The sequence below is a fragment of the Tarenaya hassleriana genome, unplaced genomic scaffold (genome assembly GCF_000463585.1).
Source record: "Tarenaya hassleriana unplaced genomic scaffold, ASM46358v1 Cleome3, whole genome shotgun sequence".
In the NCBI taxonomy this organism is placed as follows: Eukaryota; Viridiplantae; Streptophyta; class Magnoliopsida; order Brassicales; family Cleomaceae; genus Tarenaya; species Tarenaya hassleriana.
In genome coordinates this window covers 5,477,318-5,489,413 of record NW_010966177.1, presented here as the reverse complement: position 1 = coordinate 5,489,413, position 12,096 = coordinate 5,477,318, and the positions used below count along the sequence as shown (strand labels likewise).

General features: G+C 33.8%; 4 protein-coding genes across 6 annotated transcripts in view; 3 read left to right on the top strand and 1 right to left on the bottom strand.

Annotated features, from left to right (window-relative positions):
• Positions 1 to 2,899: 2,899 nt before the first annotated feature.
• LOC104819544 (12-oxophytodienoate reductase 2-like) lies at positions 2,900 to 5,240 on the top strand. The gene is made up of 5 exons (XM_010549666.2): positions 2,900 to 3,130; positions 3,230 to 3,370; positions 3,715 to 3,845; positions 4,249 to 4,425; positions 4,527 to 5,240. Exons 1-5 carry the CDS (start codon positions 3,039 to 3,041, stop codon positions 5,120 to 5,122), a joined length of 1,137 nt encoding a protein of 378 aa, XP_010547968.1. The 5' UTR covers positions 2,900 to 3,038; the 3' UTR covers positions 5,123 to 5,240.
• A 975-nt stretch (positions 5,241 to 6,215) lies between these two features.
• Positions 6,216 to 6,794, bottom strand: LOC104819543 (peamaclein). The gene is made up of 2 exons (XM_010549665.1): positions 6,695 to 6,794; positions 6,216 to 6,617 (listed from the first exon to the last, which is right to left on the bottom strand). Exons 1-2 carry the CDS (start codon positions 6,780 to 6,782, stop codon positions 6,388 to 6,390), a joined length of 318 nt encoding a protein of 105 aa, XP_010547967.1. The 5' UTR covers positions 6,783 to 6,794; the 3' UTR covers positions 6,216 to 6,387.
• Positions 6,795 to 8,659: 1,865 nt separating this feature from the next.
• On the top strand, positions 8,660 to 10,160 carry LOC104819542 (40S ribosomal protein S21-2-like). Its single transcript, XM_010549664.1, has 4 exons — positions 8,660 to 8,745; positions 9,169 to 9,250; positions 9,348 to 9,480; positions 9,944 to 10,160. The coding sequence occupies exons 2-4, from the start codon at positions 9,201 to 9,203 to the stop codon at positions 10,007 to 10,009; spliced, it is 249 nt and encodes an 82-aa protein (XP_010547966.1). The 5' UTR covers positions 8,660 to 8,745; positions 9,169 to 9,200; the 3' UTR covers positions 10,010 to 10,160.
• Positions 10,161 to 11,880: 1,720 nt separating this feature from the next.
• LOC104819541 overlaps positions 11,881 to 12,096 on the top strand; it is a 6,262-nt gene continuing 6,046 nt past the window's right edge. For all 3 annotated transcript variants that reach the window (XM_010549662.2, XM_010549660.2, XM_010549659.2), the window contains exon 1: positions 11,881 to 12,072. Coding sequence is in view for 2 of the 3 variants with exons in the window: in XM_010549660.2 (XP_010547962.1) it covers positions 12,041 to 12,072 (32 nt within the window). In the remaining variant the exon portion in view is untranslated. The remainder of the gene's footprint in view (positions 12,073 to 12,096) is intronic.

The window sequence follows — 12,096 nt, the reverse complement described above, 5'->3', positions numbered from 1 at the left end:
GACGCCGTTTTACTGGTTAAATTTATATTTGAATTAGATGGGCCTTATAAGAAAGAAGACACTTGCGATTTTGGTTAGGGGGTGAATCGGGTCGGTGCGGTCTAATCCCGCCGAATCTACATTTGGCTCGAGGGTTTTAGATTCGGATTCGGATAGATCGGTCCGATTGTTTTTCAGATTTCTATAACCAAATTTGAATCCTGTTCCTATAAATTTCGGGTTTAGGATACGGTTCGCCCCGTTAAATTATTTTGTAATTATAGTTTTTTGTTTTTTAAGTAATTTTTTTGAAAAAAAAATATATCGAATGACTGACCCTAATCTGATCCAACCTATTCTAAAAACCATTTTCTATATGTCGAAAAATTTAGATCCGAAAATCGACATTTTTCGTTTCGGATGAGTACGAATCGAGATATGGACCTCAAATCTAAATTGACACCCTAATTTTAGTTTATTTTGTTTTTAGTTTTTATCCGAAAATCCACCAAACTTTTAACCCAATTATATCTACATACAAAATCGGAGAAGTATAGGTGAATATATTGTCCCGTATTTAATTTTGAATTCATGATAAAAACACATTTGCATGTTCTCCTACCTTAAATTATACAAACTTAAATTCATTTTTTTTGTTCTCTAATTTGTTATTTTTATGAACAAATGGAGTGAAAAATATTTATAAATTTAACTATCTAATATTTTCATAGAAAAATACTTTTTAATATATGCATGTCAGTTCCTAAGCGGGGTAATTCACACAAATATACCAAATGTGTCGCATGAATTTCATCGATACACCCAAAATGAACAGTAAATTTTTTATTTCAATTTTATACCATTTTTTCACTTAAAAAGTCCGAAATAACCTTTTTTTATATTTTTAACGACTTTATTACAACTGTTATATAACTAATATACGATTAAAAAAAGTATTTATGACCATATAACAACTAAAAATCTTATAACTAATAAGATGTATTTTTTGTCATTTCATTTAGAATCAATTACAACTGTATTTAGAATCAATTGCGACGTTGCAATTACAATTACACGATTTCATTAAGGGTATTATAGTCTTTTCAAAAAAAAATATAATGTGTTATGTTTTGTTGGGTGTATCCCTGACAGTTTTGGTATATCTGTGTAATTTACCCCCTAGGCGTTGATAAAATTATGTTTAGACCCCACATTAAATAGACCCCATTAATGCTATAATAATAGCCTAACGTTATAAAATTTGAATTTTAAAAGCATGTGTTGAATCACGTTTATTGACCAATATTTTACCAAAAAATTCCAACAATATATTCAAACATTATAAAAAGTAGAGGAAATTAGAATTATGATGTACATGTGTAACCGATAGGAGATTTTACATTCGAGATACATGTTTGTCAAGTTCAGCCTTGAGTTTGTTTTTTTTTAAGGAAGTATCTAACCAAACTACAAAATATATCTCAATTCAATAAAAATTATATATATATATATATATATCTTGTCCACACCTACGTCTCAGTCTAATGCCTGTAAATGTAAATCATGTCTCGTTCTTTGGATAGTCTACTTGTTTTTATTAGGGATATAAAACGATTCTGACTCGCGGATTGGTTTATGAACTGATCCATATTTTTCGAGTTGGATTCAAAATATTTGAGTTAAGAAAAAAACGAACCAAACGAGCCAGTTCATCACAAGTTGAATTCGTGGCGAACCAGTTCGGCGAACCCACAGACTGATTCACAAGACAATTTTTTTAATTTTTTTTAATATTTGTATATATTTTTAATTATTTTTATATAAAAACTGAATTTTATTAGATATTTAGTTTTATTTTGTTTAAAATTTTAATTTTTTTTATTATATTTTAAATATTTTTTAAAATTATATATTTAACTTGCGACTCGATTCGTTTGATTCGTGAGTTAAGATGATTTGGGTTGGGTTGGGTTGATTAAAATATTCTCAGATCAGAACAAATCGGACCGACCCGTTTTACTCCCTTGGTTCTTATTGCTTCATTTTTATTTTCATTTTCGAATATTTAAAATATTTAGTATATATAGATATCCAAAATTCGGATTAGAATTTCAAATTTCAAAATTTGAACTACTAATATTCGAGATCAAATATATCCATTTTTTTTTTGGATAGTCTACGAAATGTCCTAAACGATTTTTAATAATGAATCGTCACATTCATACCTAGATCAACACATGACATGGTAAAGAGTTCGACCTCATTGCTTTATTTTCAAGGTAAGATTGGAATCCATAACATCTTATTAAAAGTAAAAGGTGAATATGATGAAGCATCTATTCCAGGTTTTGTGATTAAAATCCAATAGTTGGTAGTACAGCGGTTGAGATGCGACAAAGTTATTCTCAAAATTTTGAGTTCGATTCTACTGGTGAAGAAAAAGTTTAGGGAGATTAAATGGACCGAAAACACAGTTAACCTCTTAGTTATCAAAAAAGAAAAGTTTTGAGATTAAATATATCCAAGTTTTTGAATAAATGATGTAATAAAGACATAAATAAAAAGAAATTTTCGTAAAAATACAACAAACTAAAAAAATAGACCAAAATTTAGTTTAACAAATAAATACACGAAAACACATCAATTATACACAAACATTTTTTATATCTACCCCAATAATATTTTAACCAATAGAGAGAGAGAAACATTGGTTAAACAAAGAATGCATGAAAAAGAAAACACTAAACATGCAACCACTAGACATTTTATCTCAAATAATTGCATGCATTTGATACAAATCAAATAAAAAATGAAACAGTAATGGAATTGACTCCAAAAGGAAAGTGACGTGTAACGTGGGCTTATATCAATCGTCATCTCATCATCATCTACGTTATGAACAAGAAGAAAATTTGTGGTGGGTATTGAGAAAAGCCACTCAATGAGTGACGTAATCACCACGTCACTCACCCTCCATATATTCTCAATCCCCCTCCGATCCACTCCTCCTCGGAATCTTCCAAGTTTTCTCCGCAAAATCAGTTTCCCGCTTCGTAGAGATGGAAAACGAGATTTTCTCGGCAACCAAACAGAGTTCTTCGATTCCCCTCCTCACTCCGTATCAGATGGGAAGCTTCAAACTCTCTCACAGGTACTTACTTCTACTACTTCGGACAACGGTTCCTGTTCTTGCTCGATCTCGTCTTGTTATGTTATATATACGGGCACACGCGTTCTTGCTGTGGTGAAGGGTCGTTTTGGCGCCATTGACGAGACAGAGATCGTACGGCAACGTTCCTCAGCCGCACGCTGTCTTGTATTACTCTCAGAGAACGACGAAGGGAGGGTTTCTCATCTCTGAAGGCGCCACAATTTCCCATACAGCGATAGGGTAACGTATCTGCATAATAACTATATATAAGCGATTCTGGTCAGATTTTTTTTTTCGTTACGGCGGATTTCGAGTGGAAAGATGAAAATTTTCTTTCTGGGTTTTGATCTTGAGAGCACTGTAAAACTATATATACACCTTCTCTCTGAGCATTTTGTGTATGTATATGTGTGTGTATAAGTATAACTATAAACGGATTTGATCTGAGTTTTTTGTTACGGCGGATTTCGAGTGGAAAGATGAAAACTTTCTTTCTGGGTTTTGATCTGAGAACACTGTAATTTGTGAAACTATACATACACTTTACTTCTCTGTGAACATTTCGTGTGTGTGTATGTGTAAAGATACAAAGACGTGCCCGGAATATGGACGAAGGAGCAGGTGGAGGGATGGAAGCCGATCGTGGAGGCTGTCCACGCGAAGGGTGGTGTCTTCTTCTGTCAGATTTGGCACACCGGCCGAGTCTCCAGCCGAGGTTTGCCTCCAAATATCTCAGAGTATTCGCATAAAAGGGTGATATCTCTAGTAGAGATTTGGAAAAATATTGGAGGTTTATTAAAAATGCAATCGCAAAATATGTTGTTTAATGAATATAAATATGTATTTTCATAATACATACCCAAATTGCTAAGTTTGTTATATAAATATCTCAATTTTTAAATTGCTAGACAAATAATTCAATTCATACCAAATTTATGATAAACAGATACCAAATTAGTATTTGTTCAATAAAAATGGATCAAATTAGGTGTAATTTATTTAGCAGTTTATAAATTGAGGTATTTTTATAGAATTTTCTCAAAATAATAAATCAAATGAAGTATTCATATAGCTCGACAAATGCTTTATACTTGGATGGTTTCTCCGCATTTAATTAGGGTTTCAGCCAAACGGGCAAGCGCCGATATCGAGCACGGACAAGCCATTGACACCTCAGCTCCGCTCTAATGGCATCGACGTAGACGAGTTCTCGCCTCCAAGAAGGCTAAGAACCGACGAGATCCCAAGCGTCGTTAATGAATTCAGGCTCGCGGCAAGAAACGCTATGGAAGCGGGTAAGCGGAAATTCGAGTATCTATCTAATGGGTTCACCCGAATTCTCGGGTACCCGCTTGCCCAAGAACCCAAGAAATCACGGCGTCCATATTCATTGCAGGTTTCGACGGGGTCGAGATTCACGGAGCGCACGGTTACCTGATCGACCAATTTCTAAAAGATCAAGTGAATGATAGAACGGACGAGTACGGCGGATCGTTACAAAACCGCTGTAGATTCGCTGTGGAAGTAGTGGAAGCCGTAGCAAACGAGATAGGCCCCGGAAGAGTCGGGATAAGGCTCTCGCCCTTCTCGAACTACAAGGAGGCAGCCGACTCGAACCCTGAAGTATTAGGGATTCACATGGCGGAGTCGCTGAACAGATACAACATTCTCTACTGTCACATGGTGGAACCGAGGATGAAAACTGTGGGAGATATCTCGACATGCGTCGAGACGTTGATTCCGATGAGGAAAGCCTTTCAGGGAACGTTCATCGTGGCGGGAGGATACGCGAGGGAAGATGGGAACGCGGCCATTGGCGAGGGACGGGCCGATCTTGTGGCGTACGGGAGACCATTCTTGGCGAACCCTGACCTGCCGAGGCGGTTTGAGCTCGACGCTACGTTGAATGAGTACGATAGATCGACGTTCTATACGTCGGATCCTGTCGTTGGATACACGGATTACCCTTTTCTTGAGAGCTCTGGTTCTTGAGTCGGAACGGTTTTTGTCGGACGCTGTCCGAATCTTGCAACTTAGCGAGATGGCCAGAAAGCATGTAACAGAAAGAAACACAGTACCACTAGTTAATTTTAATCATGAAGAAACTAAATCTAGTGTTCTAAATTAATTATTATGTATATAATTCTAAATCATATTAAAAAATGTATATATTATGGCATTCAATGCTTACGTTTCATACATTTATTCCAAACCTCGTAAAAGATGTCATTGGATTTTTGACCAAATTAAACCCACCGACTTTCCCAAGTCCATTAACTGCGTTTCCATCTGCTCCCTACCTTTTAATTTAATGGGTCCATTAATATAATAATTATTTTACACCAGGTGTTATATATTATCGTTCCAGTTCTGTACACTTTTGTCTTTTCCCAATAAAAAAAAGCAAGAAAGTATTAACAAAACATGAAATCTATTTACGTGGAACAAAATATTGTCATGTATATAAATAAAAAAAAAAAAACATTCGATCTAACTCGTAACTCGTAAGTACAATGTAAAGTAATCCATTTGGACCTCTCTATTCTTACTAACTATTTTTTAATAATAAAAAAACTTAGATGGGACTAAATATTTCAAATATATTCACATATTTAGAGTGGGACGAATCATCAGATACTAATCCTATTTATATTTAGATCAATGGAACGAATCATCATTGTTAATTATATTACCACGAGCTATCAATTTGAGAAAAGTCTTACAAATTGTCAAGTTATTATATTTTCATCCAAATCTATATATTATATACGCTTTGGTTGTGTTGTTGGATTTCTTTTACGTCAAATCCAAAGCTCTCTGTCACATCAACGTAAAGCTTTTATTTTACAGATCATAAAAGTGATCATTATTATTAAGTATACAAAAATAGATGAAATTTAAGTTATAAATGGTGGTAATTTTTATTTTGAGTTTTAGATTTTAGTTTTTAGTTTTTTTATATTATTCGTAATTCTTAAAAAAATGGAGTTTTAATTTTTAATTGATTTATTTTTATTAAAATAGTTTTCCAAATATTTAGAAAATTAAATTTTACAAAATATTGATGGTTGTTATAAATAAAATATATTCATGATAAAATCTACCGTTACTGTTCATATATACGCTATAGTTGACACCGATCGTATACGTAAACAGTACCGTATAGAATCACTAGAGCAGATGATTCTATCCCTCAGAACATCAAATCCAGCTAGAACAAGATGTAATAATAAAAATAAAAATGAGAATGTTGGAGATCAAGGGCATTTGGGGGTGCCCTTGCTGCTGAGCTTGTCCCTGTAGCACGCGCATTCGTGTTTGTTCCCCGAGGTGCCGGAAGGAACGCACTTGCAGTCTCTGCAGCAGATGCCGCAGTAGTTCAGACACCTGTCGTGCATCCCCGCCACTCTGCACCTCACTTCGCACCTGTCTTCGCACCATCTCTCCACCTCTCCTCCTCCCCCTGGCGACGGCGCATATACACCGCCTATACATACACACGCATATATCTATATTACCATTCATCGATCGACTATATATGTACACACGTGTATATATATATACCTGAGTAAGTGGCGGAGGCAAACTCCACAAGAGAGAGAGTGAGGACAAGTGAGAGTAGAAACGGAGCAGAAACAACAACTATCTTCATTTTTTTTTATAAAAAATTATGGACTTTAGTTAATGTATGTTGTGGTCTGTGAGGTCTTTTTATAGGCAACGCATTTGCTTTCTTTTTTTTTTCTTCTGCATTATTAATTTCTTAATTTTAAATAAATCCAATAATTTTGATCATGTTCTATGCATTTGAAAAAAATTCCAACTTGCTCTAAAAATATTCTAATTGTTAGTATCCTAGGATGTTTCTGGTCCTTTGGGTCAATTTCTTTGTTTTTTTTTTTTCTAATATTTACCGTTTGAAAAGCTCTTTAATTTATCCAAGTTTAGATGATCTTATGATATATATAATAGTTAAATATTTCTAATAAACTTTCATTTGTATCAATATTTAGAACTATTTGGTTTTGTCTATAATGCTTCCTACAGATTGTTACGATATCACGGTACATTGTTTTCATTTTGAAAATCGACGCACAAATATACCCTAATAACAAGAAAATAAATAGATTCAACGTTTCCATAAAGTTTTTTTTTGATAATAAGATATATCGAGGTCCAGATTAATATCATAGTCAGAATAAACTATGCGATTAGAATAAACGATCGTTAGGTTAACCTTTCAATTGGTTCGCTTTTTCAGAAATTCAGTAATAGTATTTGGAAGGTCGATTTCGTGTATTTTTTTTTATTTGTTACTTTTTAAGAAAATTTCTAAACAAAAATATCTGAACTTATCAATTTTCACAAAAAAAAATCTAAATTTTATTTTTTAATAAATAAAACCTCAACTTAATTTTTAAATTATAAATAAATCTAAAATTTATAACAATTCTCATTTTTAAATCTATCGATGAAATATCATACTAATATTATAATATACTGATGATGGTCACAATATTGGATTATCATATAGAATATCGATATATTATATCAGTATTCAAATTAAAAATGATTTATATTAAAAAAATTTGAATTTATTTTCGACTTAATTTTTAAAAATTTATTTAAAAAAAAATTAAATTTTGTTTCGTAAACATTCAATAATTGATAAGGTTTGGTATTTTTTGGGGGGAATTTTCTTTACTTTTTAAAGAGAAAAATGAATGTTTTTTTTTAATGTTTTGAAAATGAGGAGAACGAGGACAGGCTGGAGAGTTGATGAGACAGGTGGCACAGAAAGCTGACGAATTTCAGGCTCTTTTCACGCGGTTTCGGCACGTGCCACCGTTGCTTTTTTTTTTTTTAAAAAATTACCATCTCAATTAGATTTTGGACTAGTTCATGCATTGGGAAAAATATTAATATATTTCTCATATACTAAAATATATTACCGGTCCAGTTCATCTTGGTTCGACACGATTATTCATCATTTATTTTTTTTGTTAACTGATTATTCATCATTTACAATGTGTAAATTGTATAAAAAGTTATATACTTCATTTCCGAGTATTATAAAATATTTTTCTTGTTTTATTTGGATAAATTATTTTATGTTTGGACAACAATCGGGATATAAAAAAAAGTTTTGTAAATATATCTATAGCTTGAGTTTTTGGAGGTTATATTGATAAGTTTCAAAAATTCGAGTTTTGATTGGTCTCACACAGATGGATTAACCGCTAAATTTGTTCTTTTATTTTTTATTTTTAATATTTTTATTATTTTTTTTGAAAAAAAAATTTAAACTTTCGAACCAACCCAAAACCCGAACCCGAACCCGAACCAAAAGGTCAGAAAATTTTCGGGACAAAATATTTAGATTCGAAACCGCTATTTTTCCGGTATGGACCCGGACCAAAATTTACAACATATAGCAAACATATGAAATGATTTAAATGGGCCTTGGGCCAGGCCCATTTATTGAAGCTCAGTAACGCAAAACCATCCTCTGCAATTAGGGGATTCCTCTGTATATAAGTGAAAATAGATCCGCTGAAAACCCTAGCCTGTCTCATCTCACTCCCCGCCGCTTGTTGACGACAGAATCGCTTCAGGTATTTCTCCTCATCGTTGTTTCTCAACGAGCTTTCTCTGCTAGGGCTTGGATTCTTTTTAGGGTTCACTTTTTTATTTTCTGTCCTTTTTTTTTTGTTGATTTCAACTAATGTAATGCGAACTTAGGTCGTGGTTTTGATGGTGTTCTCTTTTTTGGAAGAAATCAAACGGTTCCATATTTCGCTTGTTTTTTCTACGTTTTCATCTTCATTTCACTTGCAATCCGAATCGTATTGTGTTAAATTAAGCACTCGCGAGCATAAATTTGATTTTGTTATGCGTACGTGTTTAGATTGCAGATTCCCTCTTACTATTTGATAGTGCGAGCATCAGGATCTGAATTGCTATGGCATAAATATGTTGGAATTGACATTGATGCATCGTATTCGTTCTTAGAAATTTATTTCTCATGAATTTTGTAGTCTTTCGGAGCTAGAATCCATAATCTCTCAAGATGCAGAACGAAGAGGGTCAGATCACCGAGCTTTACATCCCGAGGAAATGGTATTACAATGTTTCTAGCTTCTCTGTGTCTATTGAATTTGCGATATCTCTCCGTTTTCCATTAGCAACAAGTCTCTGGTGTTTTTGTCTGTTGCAGCTCTGCAACGAACAGGTTGATCACCTCGAAGGACCATGCCTCTGTCCAAATCAACATTGGTCATCTCGATGCCGATGGCATCTACACTGGCCAGTTCACCACTTTTGCTCTCTGCGGTTTCGTCCGTGCTCAGGTTTGCCCCTTTGTCTCCTAACTCCAGCGAATGGTTCTCACTTGTTCTGTTTTCAAGTTAACTTCCGAACACAAGTTATGTCCTTGATTCAAATCCTTGGTTATATCTTCAACATATAGTTTGAAGCTGATGTTTTGAGTTGAATCCTCGGGTATATCTTTGAGATGGTTTGTATTGTATTAGTTTAGCAGCATTACAGTAATCACTAGTTGACCATTATTAATATTTCTTGCTTTCGTGTTAACATTCGATCGCAAGTTATGCCCTTGATTCAAATCATCGGGCATATCTTTAAGATATAGTTTGAAGTTGATGTTTTGCTTTGAACCCTCGGGTATATCTTCGAGATGGGTTAATGTTGTATTAGTTTAGCGGCATTACGGTAATCCCTAGTAGACCATTGTTGATGTTTCTTGCTTTTTGAAACACTCTTGATTGATATTTAATTGTGTAAATTCCGCAGGGTGATGCTGACAGCGCCATCGACAGGCTGTGGCAGAAGAAGAAGGTCGAAACCCGACAGCAGTGATTGTGACTTCTGGTGTTTTCATCGTAGGTTGTCTTACGAAGAAATGAGTTTTTTTTTTTGTTCTAATCAAACTTAATATTTCTGTCAAGTACTGAAGCCTGTCTTGATTTTGTTTCGCTGAGATAATGCATGCCATGGTTTCTGAACTCTATTCACTTGCAAAAGTAGATTTCTTGATCCAATTGAAGGGACGGTATTTGTGTCGGTAGGAGTGTCAAACGGTCTGATTTCGAGTTTGCATTCAGTCTGAGTGTTTTGGATTTGAGCTCGGGTTGGTCCAACTTTTGTTAGGTCTACAAAACCGAGTCCGAAGCCCGGTCTTATAAGACTCAGGCTTGGGTCAAACCTGGTGGATCCGATCGACTTGTTGGATTAGGGTTTTTTCTCATTTTTTGAATCAGATTATTTTTTTCACATTAGGCTGGTCTGAAACCCGTCTGGTTTAATCCAACCAAATCCGAAATTCGAGCTGAATCTGACTGTATAGTCTGTATTTTTTTTTTATTGCAAATTCAAGTCGGGGTCTGATCATTTCTTGGGTAGGTGATATGAGTTTTACATTGGAATTAGGTCGAGTTGGTTTCATGGTAGAATTTAGGGGTGAACATTTCGGTATTTAGTTTGGATTCTGATCTGGAATGGCTTGGTTCGGTATTTTTGATTTTATAAAAATAGGTAACAATCGGTTAATCTTATTTAAAAAATATTTGATTTTTCAATTTTTTTTTAATTCAATTCGATTTGGTTTCGAAAAATGTAGTTTTTTTTAAAATTAATGATAAAAAAATATCACATTTTTTGGTTTGCTACAGTTTATTTATGAAGAACCGAATCGAAACATCGATCACTATCCCTATTAGAATGTTATTGAGGTAAGCTCAGGTATTTTACCAGTCCCACCCTTTACTGTAATTCTTTCCAAATCTGGTTTGGATATGGAATTTCGTTCTTTTTTTTTTGTAAATTCACGACTCCCGAACTCCTTATATAAACTAATCAACAAATAAAATTTTTGGATTAGGTCCAATCTAACAAAACGTGTGAGGAACCAAACTTCCCCTCCCAAAGTCAATATTAGTTTCATTTTTTTAAAATAAAATATGCGTTAATGACTAACAACCGACACAGAATGTCATGACGTTAGGAACTCACCATTATTCAAAACAATAATAATTAGAATGGAATAAATAGGAATGTGAAATTATCATTGGAAAAACTTAATGCATAAATTAAATTAGAAAAGCATTAGTCCGAGATTGACTTTTTATTATAAAAGAAACAACATTTGTTTTCATGAAATTAATACAATTTGATTTGTTAGTGTCACGATTTGTAAAAGCATATGTTAAGGTTGTTATGGCAGGTGGTTAAGCAGGTGGTTAAGTTTGTTGATATAAATAAAAAATGAGCAGATTCTGAAGTTGATTTTAAAGATAAAACTTGGTTAACAACTTTGAATAAAGAGATAGAATCAAATCAAATTATTCTTAGAGTACTAAGATTGCTACTCGTATTAATTTCTGGTGAATAAGATTGTTTTGAGGGGAGTTCTCCATAATAATCTGAATGAGTACTGGAACATGAGAGTGGGGATTCACACGAATTGTGTGTTAGAATCAGTAAAATTCATGAATTAACATTCAGAGAGGTTGTGATGCGTTTGATTTTACTGCAACAAACTGATTTTGATTTTGAGTGAAAATTGCGTTGATTATTTCAGCATATTCAACGTATCAAGCCTTCGTATATCTTTTTCTAGAATTCAACTATTTTTTATTTATATTTTGCTTATTAAAGATAATATAGGATAATTTTATATTTACAAATTGGAAAAATAATTACGAAGAAAGTTGTACCTAAAGCCTCTTGGCGAGTCGGCGGATGTGGCTGCAAATAAAGCGAGGGCGAATTCTCTCCGTTTTGCTCAAAGGTTTGCCTTTTATCGCACAATTTTCTAAAGTAATTGTTTTAGGAAAAGAAGAAGAAGAAGAAGAATCCAGGGGGGCAGAGTTCAATCAAAATTGAACGACGATGGTCACTGACATCGCAACCTTGGAAGAGAAGTGAGTCCCCCCCCCCCCCCTTCT

Excerpts from the sequence above, each read along its gene's own strand:
- LOC104819544 (XM_010549666.2), top strand. The coding sequence starts at position 3,039 with ATGGAAAACGAGATTTTCTCGGCAACCAAACAGAGTTCTTCGATTCCC. Across the intron at positions 3,131-3,229 it reads AGCTTCAAACTCTCTCACAG|GGTCGTTTTGGCGCCATTGA; the intron begins GTACTTACTTCT and ends GCTGTGGTGAAG. Across the intron at positions 3,846-4,248 it reads CGGCCGAGTCTCCAGCCGAG|GGTTTCAGCCAAACGGGCAA; the intron begins GTTTGCCTCCAA and ends GCATTTAATTAG.
- LOC104819542 (XM_010549664.1), top strand. The coding sequence starts at position 9,201 with ATGCAGAACGAAGAGGGTCAGATCACCGAGCTTTACATCCCGAGGAAA. Across the intron at positions 9,251-9,347 it reads CTTTACATCCCGAGGAAATG|CTCTGCAACGAACAGGTTGA; the intron begins GTATTACAATGT and ends TGTCTGTTGCAG. Across the intron at positions 9,481-9,943 it reads GCGGTTTCGTCCGTGCTCAG|GGTGATGCTGACAGCGCCAT; the intron begins GTTTGCCCCTTT and ends TAAATTCCGCAG.
- LOC104819543 (XM_010549665.1), bottom strand. The coding sequence starts at position 6,782 with ATGAAGATAGTTGTTGTTTCTGCTCCGTTTCTACTCTCACTTGTCCTC. Across the intron at positions 6,618-6,694 it reads TGCCTCCGCCACTTACTCAG|GCGGTGTATATGCGCCGTCG; the intron begins GTATATATATAT and ends GTGTATGTATAG.